A 23,685-nucleotide genomic window follows, 5' to 3' on the forward strand; every position below is an offset into this window, starting at 1 on the left:
TGTATTTAAAAATATGACAACAGACAATGTGCAGCGTTCATCAACAAAGTTGTCAGTAGATTGAACAGCACTTCAGTTCATCAGCCAAGTCAGTTGTCGCAAAATGACTGGCTAATATATCGGTTGATAATCAGAACCATCATTGCAATGTCTGAAGCCTTTCAAAATGATAATATCACACACACACACACACACACACACGCACGCACGCACGCACGCACGCACACACACACACACACACACACACACACACACACACACACACACACACACACACACACACATTTCCCCATTCAGAACAGAAAGAGGAAAGGCTGTTTCTGAAGCAGCTTCCTAGAATTCTCCACATCTCGATGGCTTGTTCCAGCCCCACCAGGAGTGTAACTAAAGGAGCCTGTGTAGCCCAATATAGACTCTTCTGGCCGGGGCCACCCTTCAAGTGGTTACCACGGCCCTTCACTCCAGCAATTACACATGGAGTTCTGTCTGGGTGTGGCAGCGGGACAGAAACATAGCTGCCTATTTCCCAAACCTACAATTCTACAATCTGGGTTTCATAATTCCACAGCCATATGTGAAGGTGGCAGACGCATGGGGCGGGAGCCTCCTTTCTGAGGGCTATGGTCTTCCTTATGGGTGGGACCAAAGTAATAACATAGGGCAAACGTGTTTAATCTGGTTTATAAGATTATAGAGGAGATTCAGATTTTTATCATTTGAACTCACATATAGATAGCTTGAATTTAAAGTCAAACCGTATGTGAGTTTTAAGACATTTTTGTGAAGTTGATTGGAACAAAATATAGCCTAAAACGATGATACCAAAAGATAAGACCACCCCTGTAGACACTGCAAATAAAATGTAAATGGTATTTGGATGTAAGAAAGCATATACATATTTAGCAATCCCATCTTTGTTAAGGATGCATGAATCAAGCCGTGTACAAGGCTATCCTGAACAAAACTTGCTTCTCCTCTGACAATACATGTAAAAAAATTGTGTTGTTGTAAAAATTAATATAGGCCTACATTTTTTTATTTTCATTATTCAATGTCTGGAAACATGGCAAAGCATCTTTTATTTGTTATTTTGACCAATTGCAATTTTCTTCAAAAATGCTCTAAATGACAAATAATTTTTAATTGAATATAATATAATAAAAAATAACATCTAACTCAAACATATAACTACATTAAAAAATGTCAGTGGTCTTTAAGTTTTCAACACATGCAGAATGCAGTTCAGTTCTGACTCCTGCAGTAGTGGCCGCACTAACTTTCTTTTTTTACAGTAATCTCGTGCCTCCACCTAGTGGCAGAAGTGCAACTTCAAAATGCAACGTTGGTTAATGTCGGTTGCTCACATTATGGGTTTGATTTACAATAAACAGATAATAGTCAGATAATAGCCAAAAGATACTCGCAAGCGCTACAGTCTACTGTATATACACCTTTACAGTCCACCTTTGATAAAAAAACAAAAACAAAAAAACAAAGCTCCCAAAATACATTATTGCCAATAAAGGCTATATTATTATTATTATTATTAGTAGTAGTAGTAGTCTTTGCAGGGTGTGTCATACGATATAGGCTATTACTAAATCAAAAAGATCTAAGAATATTTGAGCAAAAGTGTAGGCTACTTACCTTTCAGTTTTTTTTTTTGGCAATGTGTATTTTTATAGCATATATATTCTATATTCTAAATAAGAAGTGAAAAGAGACCTTAGAAACCTAAGCTACTATGTTTTGGTAAATGTGTTGCTATCATTCATTTTACAAATTGTGAATTGTGATGTTTATATTTATTATAATATAGGGAAAATCTAATCTATTGCTGTCGTTTTAATATAAATGATAAACGGGAACTATATTAGATTTTAGACGTGTGTTTGGGTTAGTATGCTCATGTGACGCAGTTGTTTGGGTTGTTGTGCTCCTATGACGAGTTTTGTTATTAGACGTGTGCGCACGTTTAGTGACATCAAGACCGAGAGTCATCCGGCGACATTCCACAGCGGCTGGCTGTCTCTCAAGTCAAGCCAACAGTACATGTCAAGTTCCTTACAGCAGCACGGAAGTGTACACGAGTTTCTGATGAGTCTTTTTGTGCTTACTCTTTGGTTTGTTATGGCGAATTATTAAAGGTTCCCTTTAACTGACAAGTGTCTGTGGTCCCGTATAAAACCAGCACAGCTGTCATGGACTGGAGCCCTGGGTCTCTCATGATGAAGCGGAAACTAGGACGGAGACAGGTGAGATGAACTTTAACTGCCTTACCCAGCAGCGATGTTAACGGCACTGTTTGGTTAGTTTTTGCCTGTCTTAGAGTTAACTTAGTAGGCTATGTTACAGTTTCTTAGTGCTTCACTTAAAACATGAAAATAAGGCAAATGTTAATTGAGAGCCAACAGAATTCATGAATCACAGGCAGATTTGTGTGTCTGATTCAAAGATGTAGACTACCAGGATCAGGAAGAATGTCTGACTTAAAACTAAATAGCTTATAGAAACCTATTAAATGTGCATATCTAATGTGCCTGCCAAATTACTTTTATTTCTAGGCTACATGCATGTTCTAACATTGACAGTGGTTCCTTGATCTTGATAACATTGATTCAATAGAATGTCTTCAAGATTGATTTTTTTTTTTTGCTCTGTCAAAAGATCGAAAAAATTACAGAAATGTTTTTACACACAAATCATTATGAGCCATGGCATAAGTTACAAGCACAGATATACAATACACTGAGGTTTGATAAAAGCTGATGTCTTTTAACAGGTGTTTCTTCAGAGGAACACCAGCAGAGAAAGTTTCAGAGAACATTGCACCCCGATTGAGGTCTTTTTATATAGTGTGTTGTGTATGTAAGGGAATTAATTCAGAAATATGAAACCAAACCAAGAGAAAAGACTTCCGCTAAGCCGTGAAAAGGTTGAACGCCCCTGTTCTAAGATTGAATGGTTTGATTGTCTGTGTGAAACTGCAAGTTAAGTTGTCTACTGCAGCTGTCATGGAGAAGCAGTATCAATAGACACAGTATCTGTGATACGACCTGTGTTTGGGGTCATGCCATAAGCAACACAAAACGTTCCCTTATCAATCAAAACATTTGCTATGGTTGCAATACCTCTGCTTCTGTTTGTGTGGGACGTTTAAACCAGTTCTGAGCTATTCAGACTATTTTAGGGGAAAACAATCATTGATATTTATCTAGTGTAGAATCAGATACTAAACTACAACTAGAGCAATTAAAAAATTTAGAAACAACATTCAAACCCTCATGACTTCACCATGATGGAATTTCTGGTATTCACAGGCATTTGGGAGGGTTTCTTGTTTCAAATAAACTATAAGATTAGTCAGTAGTATGAAAGTAGAACTTGGTGGTAGAAAAGAACTTTCCGAAATGCTTTCATTTGTATTCCATTTTACAGTATAATGTGCATGCAGCTGCATCTGTGTCATTATTATACTATTTTGCAATAGAGTAAGAACATAGGGACAGAACTGATTGGAAAGTACATGGAGGGGGTTGATATTGATCTCTGCTATTGCCAGAAATAGCCTAAATCCAGAGTTTGTGATCTCTTATCTTACATATCTCTTTTTTTTTTCTTATTGTACAATATTATATTATATATAATCTTATATTACGCACTGTGTTAAGAACATACTGACAGTACATTTCCACCTTTTCCCCTTCTTGTAAATGGGGTTATTATTCTGAACTGTTTATATTGTGTTGTTGTTGTAGGGGAGCATTGACCTTTTAGAAACCATCGGAGTTGTAAATGAGAATGGCAATGAGATCCCATCTATGCCACCAGTGGTAAGGCCTATAGCACATCACAGCTCATAATAGGTTTCAAAGTGAGACCACTAGTGAAAATGCTTCTATTTTTAATTAAATCATTTTTTTCATTACAAATTATATTATCAGTGTAATAGTCTAAGTGAAACAATGAATTGCACATAAAACATAATACAGGTTTCAAAGTGAGGCTGCTAGTGAAAAGACAACTTTTTTTAAATTTAATAAAAAAATGTTAATACAACTTACTGTATATTATCAGTGTAATAGAAAGATGGCAGCATGCATTAGGCTGACATAAACAAAACCTGATGATCCGTGTTTTCCAGCATGATTTGAGTATGTTCCAAAGAGCATCTTTTGTGCGTTATAATAAATCAAAATTAAATTTTAAATGGGGTGAGAAATTTCAGATTTTTAACGTGGTCTCAATTTTTGACCCCACTGTACATGTTTAAATTATTTATAACTTATACACAAAGGAAAGTCACTAGAATGAAATGAAAATTGCATAGGATGTATTTATGTAAGTGAGAAGGTTCTGATAATAATTTATTAGCACTGCTTTCTTTCTTTTTAATTTCAGCAACCTCCTCTGACCTTCGACTTTGTTCTTGTGGCAAAAATCTCAGAAGAAGAGGAAAATAACGAATGCATCAGAAAACAGAAAGCTTTCATTGAAACTTTGAAAGCTAAGAAATTAAACGTTCAAGTAAGGGAGTTTTTGCATTTTTGAGATCTGGTTTAAGAAGTCTATAACTAATGTCTTGACATATGAAGGGGAAATTCCTTTTTGCATATGAAAGTGTAACAAAAAATTGCAAGAGTTGCGTAATTGCTGACACAACAATTGAGTTTCATTGCTCAAATAGTGTGTCTTACAATAGTGTGTATAATATGTACAAGTCAATGATACAGTATGCTGTTAAATTAACAAGACTGCTTTGAACCATATTATTATGACTTTATTATTATTAGATTTAGTTCAATACTATATAATGGCACTGCGTTATTATATTGTTTGGATAATGGTACTAATAATGAAATGTTGTCCAATATTTGCTTTACTCTTTTTATTTGGTGTATGTTTCTTTTTGCAGAAATTTAGAGATGATTATAAGGTATTTTATTGCATTAGAGCACCAGAAAGGGTTTTTGAGACATACCGGTATCTCTTAAAAGTGTCTGATGCCTGTAACTGGAGTTGTGAGCAGCAGGGTACTATACCTCAGTCAACCAGGTAACACAGTCTCAAAAAACTCTCTAGCCATTTTTATGACTGTAGTTCAAACACATTTGTTTAAAGGCCACAGGATGAAAAATTATAGGGTTTTTAATACGTGATTGGCATTACTTCGATCACTGTTCAGTATCGACTAACTAACAGATTCTATTTTTGCCTAACTTGCTCAGTGATAGTAAATTTTGCCTATGAATAGAGATTAGAATAGCGAATAGAGAAGAATAGAGATTTTCACCAATTAAATGGCTAGCAAACAAAATGCTACTTCTTTTACTAATGGTAATCTGAGTAATCCCTATTCTCTATAGTGCAGTGGAGAAGGGTGACATAGTCACGATTGATGTATTGTGGAAAAAAAAAAAAACTGTGTTGTACACAAATAAAGAAGCCACTTTAACAGAAGGGCTTTGATCTGCATTGTGGCTCTGTTTCAGGATTCGTATTGTTGATTTCATTCTGCATCACACATGCATCGTTTCTGAGGGTGAGTAACAGTTTCCCTAGATTGCTCATTCATATTACTTTGTATTACATCACTGTATTATTTCAACCTTCATATGATTCATCTTGAACTGTCGATTCCATAATACATTCTCTCGCTCTACCTCTCTTAGGTGTTTCAGAATATCTGCCCGATCTCATGAAAAAAAATGTTTTCGAGACTCACTTCTGCTTACATGAGGTATGATTTTAATATTTTATTTCCTCTTGCTCACAGCATTTTGTACACATGTAGTACAGAGTCCACGCTGCAGAATCATTATGCAAATGTGTTGATAAGGAAGTATATCCCAGGGTGATAACTATCACTATTTGATGCTCAAAGCAGCATATAGGAAAAGTATCTTGTCACAATGAGTATTTGATCACACACATTCTTATACTCTGCGTTTCAAATATCTGTCTTGAAAAAAATCTCATTTGACTTCTGAAATCTTAAATTTTTCTGAGTGAAACAGAAAAATATAAGATTTCAGAAGTCAAATGAGATTTTTTTTTAAGACAGACATTTGAAACCAACAAATAACACCACTGCTAAACAAAACATCTCGGTTACATATGTAACCATGGTTCCCTGAAAAGGGAACAAAACACTGCGTCGAAACGCTGTGGGAATGCCTCTGTGTGATTGTGTCGTAAAGCACGTATTAAATCAGTCCTATGCGAGATGGAACGTCATAGGCGGGTGACGTCATTGACCAGGAAACTATAAAGCACACCCAAACCAAATAGTTTTAGCTCCTGATAGAATGAAGGAAGTTGATCACAGGCATGCCGGGAGTATAGCTGGGCAACACAGCATCTCTTTCCCTTTTCAGGGAACCATGGATACCTACATAACTGAGACGTACCCTTTCAAGGGACTCGTGCTGCGTCGGATCGCTGGTGGAATGCTACAGGTATACCCATGCCACCGTATGAGCAAATGCACGCCAGTGTGAAATCGTATGCACACAGTGTTGAATTGTCATGGTGTGACGAGAGGAGACGAGATAGTGCCTCCAGAGTGGAGCCCAGGTCAAGGTCATAGAACCTCACAAATGTGTGCGTTGAGGACCAGCCTGCCACTCCCGGGGAAGAGTGGGCCCAGACAGCCAAAGGTGAAGGCTGGCCAGCCGACTCATAAGCAAGTGAGATAGCCTCGACCACCCATTTGCTCATCCTCTGCTTAAATGCCGGAAACCCTTTCCTGGGTGACATAAAGCAAACAAACAGCTGTTCAGACTTCCTCCACAGGGCAGCTCTGTGGACGTAGGCATCTAGAACCCTAACTGGGCAGAGCAGATTTAGTTTCTCTTGGTCAGACATTAAGAGGGAGGAGGACAGAAGGCCTGCAGCACAATAGGTCTTACAGTATTAGTAGGAACTTTAGCAACATAACCTGGTCTGGGGTAGAGAAAAGCATTCACAATACCAGGCGCAAATTCCAAGCACGAGGGAGATACAGATAGGGCTTGTAAGTCTCCAATTCTCTTGAGAGACCAGATAGCAAGGAGAAAGACAGTTTTCAGCGTGAGAAACTTCTCAGGAACTTCTGCAATAGGCTTGAAGGGAGCCAAGGAAAGGCCCTCCACTACTATGGTCAAATCCCAGGCCGGCACCCTCATGCGGACTGCAGATCTAAGCCTCAAGATGCCACGGAGGAAATGTGTATCACACCACCCAAAGGAGTGTGGTAAGCAGCTAAGGCTGCCACATACACCTTTAGGGTGGAGGGGGATAGCCCTGCGAAGAATCCCTCTTGCAGGAATTCCAGTACTGCACCCCACTGGGCAGTTAACTGGGTCCAGCTGGTGACTTCCGCACCATAAATGAATAATATCCACTTCAGGCCATAGAGTTTCCTCATGGACGTAACTCTGAAGTGAAGGATAGTCTCAACAACCTCGGTTGAAAGACCTGAACTTATGAGCTGGGTCCCCTCAGAGGCCAAGCACACAGTTTCCACAACTCTGGATGGGGCTGAAGAATCGACCCCTTCGCCTGAGAAAGAAGGTCCCTCCTGGCCGTAATCTCCAGTGCAGAGCCATCGAGGAGAGACATGAGGTCCGAGAACCATACCCGGGCCGGCCAGAACGGGGCTACTAATAGAAGATGGACCCTGTCCCAGCGAACTCTCTGCAGAACTCCCGGGAGAAGAGCGATCGTGCGAAAGGCGTACAGACATAGCCTCGGCCATGTCTGTACCATACCGTCCAGCCCAAGAGGAGCTGTGTGAGTGAGGGAGTGTTGTCTCTTGAGACAACAGGATGTCTGCCCCCTGATTTAGACACTCTCATAGAGAGCAGCTTCCCCTGGGCCCACAGGAATATCTGGTGAGCCAGGTTGAATAAGGGACGTGACCGCAGACCACTCTGATGGTTTATGTAAGAGACCACCCATGTGTTGTCTGTACGAACAAGCACATGACGGCCTCTTAGGTCTGGGAGGAAGTGATTCAGTGCCTAAAACACGGCCAGCATCTCCGGGCAATTTATGTGCAATGAGAGATGATGGTCCCGCCACAGACCTTGAGCCAAGCGAATACTCATGATCGCCCCCCAGCCCGTGAGGGATTCCTCCATCGTTAGCTTGATGTGACGACAAGGAGCCCCCAACACAGGTCCTTGGGAAAGGAATCAAGGTTTTTTTCCAGGCCTGACAGCATTTACTTGATCATATGGAGTGGATTTCCCCTTGGGGAGAATCCCTTGGTTTTAAGCCACCTCTGCATAGGTCTCATGGACCACAGGCCAAAAGGTATCATGTTGGAAACAGCTGCCATCAGATCTAACAGTCTATGAAATTGGCCTAGAGAGTGACTAGCCTAGCTTTACAGCTGAGAGAATCGAGACGATACGAGGAGGAGTCAGGCATGCCTGCATAGTCATCGAATCCCATATTACACACAGAAAAATGGTCCTCTGAGTTGGAGAAATTACACTCTTCTTGGCGTTCAGCCTCAAACCCAAATTTCTCATGTGGGCGGGAACGACATCTCAATGTCGAACCGCCAAATGCTCTGAATGAGCTACAATCACCCAATCGTCTTTGTAATTTAGTATACAAATGCCCTGGAGTCACAGAGGGAGCCAGAGCTGCATCCACACACTTTGTGAAAGTGCAAGGTGATAAAGCTTGGCCGAAAGGAAGAACTCGATATTGGTACGCTTCATCCCTGAAAGCGAACCTCAGAAACTTCCTGTGTTGTGGAAGGATGGATGAGTGGAAGTATGCGTCCTTGAGATCTATCGCGACAAACCAGTCCTCTGACCTGATTTGTGACACGATTTGCTTCAGAGTAAGCATCTTGAATTTAATCTTGCCTACAGAGCGATTTGGTTGGCACCAAGGTTATTATAGTTTTGCATTTTTAAATTAGTTTAGTTTTTTTTAATATCATTTTCAAATTTCCTATAAATTTCAGTTTAGTTTTAGTTAGTTTCATTCATGGTTTTGTTAGTTTTAGTTTAGTTTTTATTTTGTGAACACATTTCTATTTAGTTTTTATATATTTAGTTTCAGTTTTAGTTTTAGTAATTATAGTTTAGCAGAGTTAACAGAACACTTCCAGTTAAAGACATTTAATTTCAGCAAAGTTTAATGTTTGCAGTTTACAACAGTTTGCAGTTTAACTCTTGTGAAAACCTCTTAATAATAAAAATAAAATAATTGTTTGAGGATGAACAAAGAACCAAACAAATGCAACTAAAAAGTACAAATTATATTATAATATTAAAAATGAAATCTTGTTAAACGTGGTGTATAAGAAAAAGAAAAAGATATGCGTATGATTATTATGATTATTCTTTAAGATTATTTCTATGATTAATCCTTTCAAACATTATTCTTGTATTGATCCATTTATGCTTTTTGTTTAAAATCATATACTCATAGTTATACACATATTCAAATGTTCTCAGCAGACCAGACATTTAGTATACTTTTACTCTGACAAATATACGTCTATTTCTGGGCTATAGACATGCTATTTGTTTTTTCCGTTTTCTGCTCAGTGTGGTATCTTGTCTAATATGTGTGGTATAGGCCTATGATGTTAAGGCTATTTCACATGAGATGGTTATCTTATACCTGGAATTAAGGTACAGCTATATTTGCATGAGGTGGAAATACTTATTTGGGCCTTTCTGCTTCTTAGGGATTCACACAGAAAGCGGTTTTGCTTTGAAAAACGGAAAAAAGACGCGGGCACAGTGGGGAAAAAGCGCAAGGTCTCGATACACGTCTTTTAAAAGTTGAACTTATTTTAACTTGAGTGCTGCGTTTTTAGAGCGTCGTGTCATGCACGTGATGCTGCAGAAGACGCGAGACTCTAGCGCACGGGTCATACATTGAAAAATAAAGTAGCACAGTGGAATGGAAAAAAGTGATTTTCCGGTAGGCTTATTTAGGAGAGCTTATTAATTACGAAAACGATTATTTATTTCTGCTAATTATTATTTTGTTTCAGTTAGTTTTTCAGTAACTGTTGTTAGTTTCGTTTAGTTTTAGTTTTTCATAAATGTTGAAATTTCTATTTTATTTCAGATTACGAAAATGTTTTTTGACCAATAGTTTTAGTCTTAGTTTCAGTTTTCGTTTACGAAAATAACCTTGGTTGGCACAGATATAGAATCGGACGAAACCCCCTATAGTTTTTTGGAACAATAAATAACTGGCTGTAAAACCCGGACTCCCTGCTGGGCGGAGGAAAATGTTCTATAGCCACCATGGCCAGTAGGGACTTTACTTCCTCCCCTATGACTAGAGCCTGCTGTGGCACTTTTTTGTTAGGGCGGACATTCGGATAAGCACTCGCTGGGAACCCCTGCGCCCCAAGACACACAAGGTGGCGGGGTTGGCAGAACGGGCCCCTGAGGGCACAGATGGCGTCAGGACTTCTTCTTTGACAAAGCCCTCTTAGGCCTGACCTGCTGGCGATTACGCTTTACCCGCCAATGTAGCTCTCAGTGGTTTGGTGGGTAATGTGAGGGCTTTGAGGGACGATGCTTACTCAGAGGAGAGATGGCTCGCAAGCATCTCTTCAGCTATGGGCATCGGACATGATTTTTGTGGACTAAATACATGGTATGGAACTGGTCTCTTCCTCTTCCTCATTCTGGAGGTCAGGAAAAAACAGCAAGCCCCGACGTGGAGGTTGTGTACGTGACGGCAGAAAGCATTCGTCTAGATTGCTTTTCTGATGAAGCTCCGGTTTCTCGGCCGGCCAGTCAATGTTTAATTTAGCAACGCCATGAGTGATAACCTCCATCAGTTCCTCACATGCAGGAGTCTTCAGTGTCTCCTGTCTCAATACTGATAACATCCAGCTCCTAGGAAAAAGTTGCAGTACCGGTGTTTCACTCGGGGTGGAAGTAACCGCAGAGCGTGCTTCCAAACCCTGAGATGAAACACTGGACCTAGCAGGTGAAGGCAGAGAAAGGGCCAGGCCAATCTCTAACGGCGTTACCACAGCGTTTCGATGCAGCGCGAGTTCCCCTCAAAGGGAACCAGGACAACTAACCTACAGGGGTCTCTCGGGTGACTATGTGTTTTCTGTTACAGTCCAAATAAATGAGATTTCATGGTTTTGTAGTAATTGTAACAACAACAACAACATAAACAACAACTTTGTCCTTTGTCCACTTTTATTCCTAGAAAAGTGAGCAGAAAGAACTGAAGCAGAGCTGGGCTCGATGGTCTGCTTGTTTTCGGGGGCAACCCATAACTAACGTCAGGTTCTCTTTCTTTTTTATTTTATGGATTTACTCATCTCTCTGTTCATTATAGACTTATTTCCATTCTGCTACCAATATAAAGTATCCTTGAAGGTTTCTTGATGATGCATTTATTGTATATGTTGTCAGAAACTACCTTGGCGAGAAGGTGGCTCTTTATTTCCTGTGGCTGGGCTGGTACACATTTCTCTTGATTCCTGCTTCTATAATTGGTCTCATAGTATTCCTGTATGGCCTGGCTTTCTACAGCACAAGTCCTCTCATGTGAGTAACCTAATATTAATAAACTTCAATGTTTGATTTTCAAATACATCTTTGTTGTTCGATACTGTGTTACCACTTGCTGTCTAATGTAAAATAAGGGTCCTGAAGCAACATCAACCTTTGTGTGTGCTTGTGTGTGTGTACGCAGACAAGAGGTGTGCCAGTCGAACGTTATTATGTGCCCTCTGTGCGATATTAGTTGCAAAGTGTGGGAGCTTTCCGACACCTGCATGTATGCAAAGGTACTGTATTTTTTATGCAGACAATTGTGCACTGACTAGTCGCTTACTTTGTTTTTTACATATACACACATTATGCACTATATCATGACTCAATCACCCACTTATAAGAAGCACTCAAGGCCCTTTAGAATACTCATATCATATTTTAATGATTCAGTAAAAATGTTAGGCTAACTGAGATTTTGGTATGGAGATAATTGAAGATTATTTTTTTCTGTTGTAGTCTTAAAGCTACACTGTGTGATATTTTCCCCCATCTAGCGGTGAAATTGTATATGACTACCCAGTGAATATTAGTTTCTGTTCCTTTCAATTTCGAGGGTGTTTTAACTCCTACGGTGGCCGTATTATTCCAAGATTAACATGGCTTCCAGTTCGACTTCGTCCAATTGCGCCTTTAAAACTATCACCTGTGATCCGTCGCAGCACAGATTTATGTTACAAGGTAAACAATACTTTTTCACCATTGACGTGAGGAAAAGTAACGCAAGTTATACTAGATGTCGTTCTGGCGTTATGCACAGCCATGCTATGGTTAGACAAGCAACTATAAAACTTCGAATTTACACAAATAGGCTGAATTACCTGTCGAGAAGAAAGCAGGCAACTTCGGCGTCCGTTTTAAAATCTTTGCTCCTCATGAGCTCTTTCCATCTGGGAAAAGTTACTCCAGTATTGACTTTGGTCTTGCTGATTTGCCTGTCGCGTTGACGTTTTAATTCTCTTTCGCTTCCTTGGCGACTCTGCTACATGTCCTCGAAAATAGGCGTGATCCTCCATCAGCAATCTTTCAAATCTGCCGGCAGTCGCGAGTAATCTCCCCCTCGCATTCGTCTCTGTGTCACTGAGTGTAAAGCGCGAAAGGCAAAGCTTGAATTTACAGGTATGTCCCTCTTTGGCTAATGTAGTTTCAAGATGGAGGGGCAACATGGCGACCGGCATTCGAACCCCTCACCCGTATGTACTTTCAATGGCAGATTATAAACTTACGAGAATACTTTATTACTTGAAAGATGTAAATATACATTAATGAGCACATATATATTTTTAAATAACTAAGTGTTTTTTGCTAAGAATCAACTAAAAAAATTACACAGTGTAGCTTTAAAGGGATACTCCACTTTAAAATGAAAATTCTGTCATCATATACTCACCCTCATGTTGTTTCAAACCTGTATGAATTTCTTTCTTCTGCTGAACATAAAGGAAGATATTTAGAAGAATGTCAGTAACCAGACAGTTTCTGGTACCATTGACTTCCATAGTATATATTTTTTTCCTACTATGGAAGTCAATGGTACCAGAAACTGCCTGTTACTGACATTCTTCTAAATATCTTCCTTTCTGTTCAGCAGAAGAAATAAATTCATACAGGTTTGAAACAACATGAGGGTGAGTATATGATGATAGAATTTTCATTTTAAAGTGGAGTATCCCTTTAAGGCTGGAATACACTACAGGACTTTTAAAATCTGAACAGATTAGGCATCACTAGGCATCATACACTCGCCAACTTTGTAAATGGTTACAGGGAAAACTGGGGTTCATACACTACCAGACTTTAAAATCGTTCCGAACACAACAAACACACACAAGAAACACGCTCCTCATTGCTAGGAGACGCATGACAGTAGATGATCACAGTAGTTGTCACAACAGAAAGAAAATGAGCCAAACAAATTTGGATTGAGATGGAGATGAGTAGCACAATGAGTTGTTTTATCTTTTATCTGAGTCAAAAAAATTAGGCTTATTTTATGCATTTTCTGTCAATTTACTTTTGTTTTGTTATTGTATTTGTATTGTATTTTATTGCAGCACTGATAGATAGAGGACAACTTCTGTTTCAGTAATGTTTTAAAATTGGCTTAAAATATTAAATATGTTTTGATATCCTCCAAATGGATGGAATCATTGTCTGAACCTAAAACTTCAGGGTCTGTGCTCATCATAAACTGTGATTTTATGTGAAGTCTGTCAAATCCATCTGTCCAAATCTGCAGACTGGCACAGACTTTTGTCAACGATTGTCGACTCATCTAGATATCAAATCGGGGCAAAAATCAGAGCAAAATTTGTGTATTGTATTCCAGCCTTTAGTAAAAAACAATTTTAGTTTAAAAAAAGGGTTCTTAGGGTGTATTCACACCAGGAACGTCTGCTAGTTCACTTGCTTTTGTCCAGACCAAATACAGTGTACATTTTTTTGTTTTGTGTGGTTTGCTTTCACACTGTCCTTTTTGCAAGTGATCCAACATTTGTTAACAAAACCACAATGTGCTAAGGTCATCCATTCATTGGACAGAAATTCAAACCGTACCAGATTTTGTTTGGACCCAACCGAGACCACCTCTTCAGCTGGGTCTCGGTTTAGTTGTTTGGTCCGCACCCGAGTGCGATTGCTGTATTCACACCTGCCCAAAAGATCCGCACCAAGGTGGGAAACGAACTTGAGTTCGTTTGAGTTGAAAAAGCACCTTTAGGGTGCTTTCACACTGGGCTTGTTTGCTGCGGTCCGAGCCCGAGCTCGATTGTTCCTGCCGCCCCCCGGAGTGTTGGTCTGGTTTCACACTCAGTTTGATTCTATCGAACCCTGGGGCGTTTGCTTGCATCTTATCGCAATGCAAACGTGCACGCCGCATGATAGAAAACAGAACGCGGGTCAATATATTGTGTTTTTTATTAATTTGGTGCTATTATGCGCAGCTGAGTAAACAACACAGATTCACTGTGTGTCTATGTGTCGCATAAGGTGTCTTTCTGCTGCCTGCAAACAGACTCTTTTGAGGAGACAGTGGATTTCCATTAATTTGTTGCCCTGATTCCACGTGCTATGTGCGAATACACTGCAGGCTCACTTTCGCACATATCCAAGGTAAATCATCAGCTCTATCATCCCTTACATGTGTTTAATTTAACTAAATACATAATAATCCGCTAAAACGCATGTGCAGGTTTCTTTACTTCCTGAACAAGTGCGCACCTGAGTCCGTGTTGCTTTCACATTCACGCGAACCGCGGCACAGTTCAAGTGCAACCGAACTCAGACCACCTCCTCCAGGTAGTCTCGGGTTCGGTACCCCATTGCGCACCCGGGTTCGCATGACAGCGTTCACATTAGCGATTTTTCATGCAAACCGTGCCCCGTTCCGAACTAAACTGCCAGTATGAAAGCACCCTAAGAGAAGATTCTGAAATAACGTTTTTTGTAACTTAAACGGAATGTTAGCAAAATGTTCTAAGAATATATATTGTGACGGAACGGTTGCCTCTCCCTTGTAATCAGCGCCACCCCGTCCCTTAACTCGCCGCCCTTCGCAAGGTTCCCGACTGGAGTGGGTGTGATTGGAGAGGAGGGGCGCTGAAGAGGAGAATTGTCAGCGTGTGATGAGGCACACCTGAAGAATATGAAGCCTCATCACCGCCGCTGTTAAATGTTGAGCGCGCCTTTAATGTCCTTTTTTTTTTTTATGCAAACATTAGGGAAACCATTAATTAGAATTAGAACATAGAACATTTCATTTAATAATTTTGCAAAAATTATGAGAATGTTAGTTTCTCTGAGCATTCTGAAACAAATAGTAAGTAACGTTTAAAATACATTAGACAAACATCCAAATAAATATTTTGAAAAAAAAAATTTATAATAATCTTTCCATCAATGATGTATAAATAATGTTTTTATCTGTGCTAAAATTTTGAGAATGTTATTACAGACCAGGGCCGGGTTTCCCGATAACGATGTATCTTAGCTCTTAAGAGCGCTTTCTACGTGCAAAGTTACGAACGCTCGCAGCAATTCCACGAGCGTTTCCCAAAAATGCACTTAACATGAACGCGCGAGAACGCGCTCTACGTGCTACTTAAAGGAGAACTCCGGTCAATTTTAACATTGAGCTCATTTTTTTGTACATTTGGAGTGCTGGATATACATCAAGGATATTAAGAGGCTAAAAGCAGGTTTAGTACTTGCCCCATTGAAGTCAACAGGGTGCAAATTTTAAAAATAGAATAACTCGGTGTAGGCAACACCGATTTTTGTCGTTGTTCTCTGTATTGACAGCACTCCAAATGTACAAAAAAATGAGCTCAATGTTAAAATTGACCGGAGTTCTCCTTTAAGAGTCGCTGTCCATTCGCGAAGTGCTGAAATATAACCTTATATGGAATCGTATTCTGAACGTTTAACCTAATAATTGTCATCTGTTGTGGATTAGCAATCAAGACAAGTATATATAAAGCACCTACAGGCGGAGTCACTGACAAAATGGCTGAAAAAAAAAAAAAAAAAAAAACACACGAAAAGATAGCCTACCTTTCAAAAAGATGAAATGAATGTCCTTTTAGAGGAGATAGAGCGAAACAAATATGTAATTTTTAACAGATTTAAAGGATTTCTTTTATATATTTATTTATTCATTCATTTAATTTTGATTAAAATTATTAGATTAAATTATTTCTATTTTTTTTCTGACCTTTTTAATTATTTAATTTATACATTAATTTAACCAACAACAAAAAAGAGTAATAAAGTGTACAATAAAGTACAATCAAAACCTTATATTATAATCACATACATTTGAATAAAGTTAAAGGTGTAATCTGCCGGTTGTCCTGCAGGTGTCCTCATAAATCTGTCTTCTTACGATGCACTTGGGGATGTACGATTACTCCAGAGCACTCGTAGATCTACGAAGATTTTCAAGTGCTACTTAAGATACGATGCTTTTGGGAAACAGACCGTAATATTCAGATCAGTCGTACGATCGTTTTTACGATCAACTTAGGCTTACGATGCTTTTGGGAAACGCAGCCCAGATAACTTTATACAAAAATGATATTAACATTGCTGGTAGAACTCTAATAGCTGGGGGCTTTTTTTAAATAAAGGTTAAAATGTTTTAATATGTGCTGACACTGTGTTTTTTGGGTCACGTGCAGGTGAGCCTTCTGTTTGATAATGAGGGAACAGTAGCATTCGCCATGTTCATGGCTGTGTGGGGTAAGTTCAACAACAGCTCTAACCTCATTTAAGTTGGATTGATTCAATGTTATGACAGATGTTATTGTCTTCTTCACAGCCACTGTGTTTCTGGAGTTTTGGAAGCGTCATAGATCGTCTTATGTGTGCGCATGGAAGGTCTTTGACTGGTGTGAGGAAGAGGTATTACAAAGTAACTATCTTTATAACAAAAAATACATCATACAGCATTAGACCTTTGAGGTAGCGACTGGGAATTGTATTTGAGCTTTAGATGATAACTTTACGGTCAAGCTACCCTCTTGAAAAAGCAGCTGGCTACACTAATAAAACATATTAAACTACATTAAAGGGATAGTTAACCCAAAAATGAAAATTAGCCCATGATTTACTCACCCTCAAGCCATCCTAGGTGTATATGACATTCTTCTTTCAGATAAATACAATCAGAGTTATATTAAAAAATGTCCTGGCTCTTCCAAGCTTTATAATGGCAGTGAATGTCCGGTTTCTGTTTTGAAGTCCATACAAATGCATCCATTCATGATAAAAGTGCTCCAATAAATGCCTTCTGAAGTGAAGTGGTGCGTTTGTGTAGATGTCCATTTTTAAAACCTTACTGACTAAAATTACTAGCTTTCGGCAAACGCCCTACATAAGTCGACTTACGCCAAAAGAGTAAAACTTGATGATGTATGACGTAGGAGGTAGGAGTAGCGTAAGCTTTGACGCCTCTCGCGGTTCAAACAAACAGCGCTGGGCATCAAACTCAAGCTCCTCTGACATCTCTCCCTACAAAAATCTTGTTTTAGACTTCTAATTCGTGTTTTGTTTTGCTTTATCCTCTGCGCTTCCACGTTCATCAATGCATCATGTGTCAGGTCAAAGGTTACTCTTTTGCCGTAGGGCCGTCTGTTGGAAGCTAGTAATTTTAGTCGTTAAAGTTTTAAATATGGATAATTTTCTTACACAAACACATTGCTTCGCTTCAGAAGACCTTTATTAAAGACCTAAAAAAATGTTCAGAACTAATAACTGGTGTAAAGTACAGTTTTAACATACAATTAGTCACTCTCTGTTCCGGTAAACTCTCAAAATCAATTGCAACCAAATGTTTCCCAGTTCCCTTTCAGTCGCTCACGTTCGACGTAACGTCGACGTGACGACGTAATTGGGATCACTTCAGGGAGCCCTATCAACTTCGAGTGTCTACAGAACGAGCCAATGAACGTTGGCGTGCGTGAATCGCGTCACGCGCCCCCGCCCCGCAGCGCGGGTATAAACAGGAAGCGGGCGCACGCACACATTGTCTTTCACTTCGGAGCCGAGTTTCTATGAGACTTTTGTCTATCAGAATCAGCCTTTGAAGACTTCAAAAAGAGGATCATCTCTCTGTTCCTGTGTTGGTGTGACGGCGCGATCAGCGGTGGCCGCGAGCATTGCAGCTCTCAACTGCTGTTTTCACAGCACTGTGTTTGTGTTTGTGTGTGTGTGTGTCGGTTCGGTGGGCGTTTCCCCTGTGTGTGCATTCACACTGCGGCTACCCCTGGGTGCCTCAACACAAAAGAGAGTTTTCTAAATCCTTTTTTATTTTTACTAAAAGAGCAACACAAGCGTGACCCTGCGTCTTTTTCAAGATGTCATTCCGCTTGTGCGTTTCTGGATGCCGTCGTTCCCTGGCGCCAGCAGATGGCCACAGCAGTTGCCTCTCGTGTTTGGGCATTCAACACGCTGAGGCAGCTTTTGTGGATAGTTCATGTTCCCATTGCGGGAATATGACTATCGCAGCGCTGAGATCGAGACTCGCTTACCTCAAGGGAGGTGCAGTCCCCTCGCCTATGCCCCGATCTAGTGTCTATTCTGCCTCGCAGAATAGACCTACTTCGGTGCATGACCAGGGTGATCTGAGGATTACCGTGAGGGCTTCCCCGTCGAGTCATCCTCCGCGGGCCCCTCACGCCTCACAAGCGCTGTCGCCATTGGGGCTCCTTAGTGAACGTCTTGGTCCTTCTCCGGAACGGCCAACCGTTTCCTTTGGGGCTCCGGCTGACGATCAGATGTCGATCGCAGCATCGGAGGGGGAGCTGTCCTCTGGAAATGACGACTCGGCTGCGTTGCCCCCCTCGGGGTGTGTAGCGTTGTCCGAGCCAGATCCAGAATGGACTGCTATGCTTTCCCGGGCCGCCGAGAAGGTCGGGCTTGCGTGGAATCCTCCACCACGTCCCGAACCTTCTCGGTTGGACGATTGGTTTCTCGGGGCGGGCCGTGCTGGTTCTCAGTGCGCCGCCCCGGTACCTTTCTTTCCGGAAGTGCATGAGGAGCTCTCTAGGACGTGGAAGGCACCGTATAGTGCCCGAAGCCGTTCTAGTGGCTCCTCACCCCTCGCCACCCTCGACGGCGGGGCAGCTAAGGGGTATGTGGATATCCCCCCAGTGGAGCGGGCCGTCGCGATGCAGTTGTGTCCGGCGTCCGCTTCCTCTTGGCGGGGTAATCCACGCCTCCCGTCCAAGGCCTGTAAGTTTTCGTCCGGCTTAACGGCGAAGGCTTATAAGGCCTGTGGACAGGCTGCTTCCGCCCTCCATGCCATGGCGCTTTTGCAGGTCCACCAGGCCCAGGCGCTCATGGACATGAACGAGGGTGGTTCTGACCCAGAGCTCCTCCGGGAGCTCCGTGTGGCAACCGACCTCGCCCTCCGGGCGACGAAGGAAACCGCACGTTCGGTTGGTCAGGCGATGTCCACTCTGGTGGTCCAGGAACGCCACCTTTGGCTCAACCTGGCGGATATGAGGGACACCGATAAATATCGGTTCCTGGATGCCCCTCTTTCCCAGGTTGGGTTGTTCGGCGACGCGGTCGAGAGCTTTGCCCAACAGTTCTCGGCCGCACAGAAGCAGACGGAGGCCATCCGGCACATCCTGCCCCGGCGGACCCCTGCTGCTCCCACCCGTCCGCCGGCCGCAGACCCTCCGTCTACTCGTCGCCGTGGTCGGCCTTCTGCGGCGTCCTCCGCTCCCGCCAAGCCCCAGCAGCAGCAGCCATCATCCAGGCCTCAGCGTGGAGCAAGCCGCAGGAAGCCGACCCCGCCCGTCCAGGCCGCTGCCAAACCAGGAGGCAAGCGACGGTGCAAACGACCCTGAGACGGGCGGCCCGGAGGTGGATCAAGTTGCTCTTCAGGAGATGGCGAAGGCGCCACTCCTTCCCCCGGTGGAGGGCCGGGCGGAGAATCTTTTGTTTCCTTTTCTTTTTGTTCCGCCACTGACCCACGGGTCAGTGGTACCCACATTTTCAAAAAAAGAGCAATTTCTGAAACCTCTGGGCCCCAAGAGGGCGCGCTTGGCAGTCGACGACGCCGCCATGCCTTGTCACTCCCGAGCCCCTCTTTCATCGCCAGCGAGCAGCAGTGGCTGTGTTCCGGACGTGCTGTCGCCTCCACACACTCACTCTGCCCTTCGACGGAAGCAGGTATGTGCTGCACCACACACTCAGACCCCACTTCGGGCCGCTGTGCCGTCCGAGTCGGGTCCCTGCATTCCGCCGCGCTGCCCCACCCCGGGTACGTCTGTGGTGCCGTTAGTCCCGCTTGCTCGGTCTCTGGGAGCCTGGTTAACGCTTCCCAGCCCGTCTCGCTGGCTCATCCGTACCATCAGACTCGGCTATGCGATTCAGTTCGCCCGGCGCCCCCCTGCTTTCAAGGGCATCCTGTTCACCCGTGTTCTGGCGGACAATGCCCCCGTGCTCAGGGCGGAGATCGCAGTCCTACTGGCGAAGGACGCGATCGAGCCGGTCCCTCCAGCCGATATGAAGACCGGCTTCTACAGCCCGTACTTCATTGTACCCAAGAAAGGTGGTGGGTTACGACCAATCTTGGACCTGCGCGTCCTGAACCGGTCCCTTCACAGGCTACCGTTCAAGATGCTTACGCAGAAACGCATTTTCAAATGCATCCGTCCCCAAGATTGGTTTGCAGCGATCGACCTGAAGGACGCGTACTTTCATGTCTCGATTCTCCCTCGACACAGACCGTTTCTCCGCTTTGCGTTCGAGGGACGGGCATATCAGTACAAGGTCTTACCCTTCGGGCTGGCCCTGTCGCCCCGCGTCTTCACGAAAGTCGCGGAGGCGGCCATTGCTCCCATGTGCGAGCGTGGTGTTCGCATCCTCAACTACCTCGACGACTGGCTGATTCTGGCCCAGTCGAGAGAGCAGTTGTGCGAACACAGGGACATGGTGCTCAGTCACCTCAGCCACCTAGGGCTTCGGGTCAACTGGGAAAAGAGCAAACTCACCCCCGGGCAGAGGATCTCTTTTCTTGGTATGGAGTTGGACTCGATCAACATGACGGCGCGCCTCACCGAGGCCCGTGTCCAGTCAGTGTTGAACTGCGTGAGCACGCTCAGACGCAGAACAGCGGCACCACTGAAACTGTTTCAGAGGCTCCTGGGGCATATGGCATCTGCAGCCGCGGTTACGCCGCTCGGATTGCTTCATATGAGGCCGCTCCAACACTGGCTCCACGATCGAGTCCCGAGATGGGCGTGGCAGAGCGGCTCGTGCCGGGTCCAAGTGACTCCGCACTGTCGCCAAACTCTCAGCTTGTGGTCGGACCCTTCGTTCCTGCGGGCAGGTGTTCCCCTGGAACAAGTGTCCAGGCACTCTGTGGTCTCCACGGATGCCTCTACCACCGGCTGGGGGGCCACGTACAACGGGCATGCAGCTTCAGGTCTGTGGACGGGGCCTCAACTGCATTGGCACATCAACTGCCTCGAGTTGTTAGCAGTACGTCTTGCACTGAGCCGTTTCAAAACGCTGCTACTAGGCAAGCACGTACTGGTCCGTACGGACAGCACTGCGACCGTTGCGTACATCAACCGCCAAGGTGGTCTACGCTCCCGCCGCATGTCACAACTCGCCCGCCATCTCCTCCTCTGGAGTCAGAAGCATCTGAGGTCGCTTCGTGCCGTTTACATTCCGGGCCTGCTCAACCGTGCAGCCGACGAGCTCTCACGGCAGCAGGTGCTACCGGGAGAATGGCGACTCCATCCCCAGGTGGTCCAGCTGATTTTCAGGCGCTTCGGGACCGCTCAGGTAGATCTGTTTGCCGCCCCGGACACGTCTCATTGCCAGTTGTTCTATTCTCTGACCGAGGGGACCCTCGGCACGGATGCTCTGGCACACAGCTGGCCCCGGGGCCTTCGCAAGTATGCGTTTCCCCCAGTGAGCCTTCTTGCACAGACCTTGTGCAAAGTCAGGGAGGACGAGGAGCAGGTCTTGTTAGTTGCGCCGTATTGGCCTAACCGGACCTGGTTCCCGGAACTAGTGCTCCTCGCGACAGCCCCTCCCTGGCCCATCCCTCTGAGAGAGGACCTGCTCTCTCAGAGACGGGGCACCCTATGGCACCCGCGTCCAGACCTCTGGAAACTCCATGTCTGGTCCCTGGACGGGACGCGGAGGTTCTAAGTGACCTACCTCCTGCGGTAGTTGACACCATCACTTCCGCTAGAGCCCCCTCTACGAGGCGCCTCTATGCATTGAAGTGGAACCTGTTCGTTGACTGGTGCTCCTCTCATGAGGAGAACCCCCGATCTTGCTCGATCAGAGCCGTGCTTTCCTTCCTGCAAGAAGGGCTGGAGCGAAGGCTGTCTCCCTCCACCCTTAAAGTGTATGTTGCCGCTATTGCCACACATCACGATGCTGTTGATGGTAAGTCTTTGGGAAAGCATGACCTGATCGTCAGGTTCCTGAGGGGAGCGAGGAGACTGAATCCTCCTCGCCCACTCTCTATACCCTCTTGGGACTTGTCTCTGGTCCTTTCGGCACTTCAGAGACCACCCTTTGAGCCTCTGCAATCAGCTGAGTTAAAAATTCTGTCCTGTAAGACAGTACTCCTGGTTGCATTGGCCTCTATCAAGAGGGTAGGGGACCTGCATGCATTTTCGGTCGACGAATCGTGCCTAGAATTCGGCCCGGATAACTCTCACGTCATCCTGAGACCCCGGCCCGGATACGTGCCCAAGGTTCCTACCACTCCCTTCCGGGACCAGGTAGTGAACCTGCAAGCGCTGCCTTCGGAGGAGGCAGACCCAGCCCTGGATTTTCTCTGTCCCGTTCGCGCTCTGCGTCTGTACGTGGACAGAACGCAAAGCCTCAGGACCTCAGATCAGCTCTTCGTCTGTTACGGAGGCCAGCAGAAAGGGAAGGCTGTCTCCAAGCAGAGGATGGCCCACTGGATAGTGGATGCCATCGCCTTGGCTTACGAAGCCCAAGGCGTGCCCTGCCCGCCTGGGTTGAAAGCCCACTCCACTAGGAGTGTCGCTTCTTCCTGGGCGCTGGCTCACGGCGCCTCGCTGACAGACATCTGTAGAGCTGCGGGCTGGGCGACACCTAACACGTTCGCTAGGTTTTATAGCTTACGTGTTGAGCCGGTTTCTTCCTGTGTGCTCGCTTCTACTAGCCGGTAACACCGAAGTTCCCGCTCTAGTGTCGGCTTGCTGCGCCACTCCCTTCCTAGGAACGGATACGTGCGCTTTTTACTCCAGTCGAGTTCCCCATTGGCGAACCCTGTGAGTTCCTCCGCACCCCTTCGGCAGTCGGACGTTGCGGAGCGTCCGACGCCAGGCCTAGTGCTCGTATGCTTGTGTAACTTGTGCTAGGCTGGGTTCCATATGTGGTGATCCCTGCGGCGATCCCATATGTGTATTCTTCCACGACCAGTTCCCTGCGGTGAGCCCGTGTCTTCCCTTGGCAGAGTCTGCTCTGCCGTCACTGTTCGGTGTGTCTCCCCCTTCGGGTGGAGCCACCCCAGTGACATTCCATATGTCGCACTGCCCCTTCGGCCAGTCCATATGTGTATTCTCCACATGTTACCTCCCTTCGGGCAGGATGTGGCTCCGCAGCGTTCTTTCCCCTGGAGAGGTACGCTTTC

At 44.1% G+C, this 23,685-nt stretch overlaps 1 protein-coding gene across 1 annotated transcript in view; it reads left to right on the top strand.

Moving 5' to 3' along the window:
- The first annotated feature begins 1,978 nt into the window (after positions 1–1,978).
- Positions 1,979–23,685, top strand: part of LOC307151725 (anoctamin-9) — a 32,029-nt gene continuing 10,322 nt past the window's right edge. Inside the window, exons 1-11 of the mRNA XM_079859866.1 lie at positions 1,979–2,255; positions 3,759–3,833; positions 4,402–4,527; positions 4,916–5,055; positions 5,493–5,542; positions 5,673–5,740; positions 11,197–11,276; positions 11,406–11,540; positions 11,689–11,782; positions 16,724–16,784; positions 16,864–16,946. Of these exons, the coding sequence (XP_079715992.1) occupies positions 2,202–2,255; positions 3,759–3,833; positions 4,402–4,527; positions 4,916–5,055; positions 5,493–5,542; positions 5,673–5,740; positions 11,197–11,276; positions 11,406–11,540; positions 11,689–11,782; positions 16,724–16,784; positions 16,864–16,946 (966 nt within the window). The 5' untranslated portion in view covers positions 1,979–2,201. The remainder of the gene's footprint in view (positions 2,256–3,758; positions 3,834–4,401; positions 4,528–4,915; positions 5,056–5,492; positions 5,543–5,672; positions 5,741–11,196; positions 11,277–11,405; positions 11,541–11,688; positions 11,783–16,723; positions 16,785–16,863; positions 16,947–23,685) is intronic.

The sequence above is a fragment of the Squalius cephalus genome (assembly GCF_949319135.1).
Source record: "Squalius cephalus genome assembly, chromosome: 23".
NCBI classification, from domain to species: domain Eukaryota; kingdom Metazoa; phylum Chordata; class Actinopteri; order Cypriniformes; family Leuciscidae; genus Squalius; species Squalius cephalus.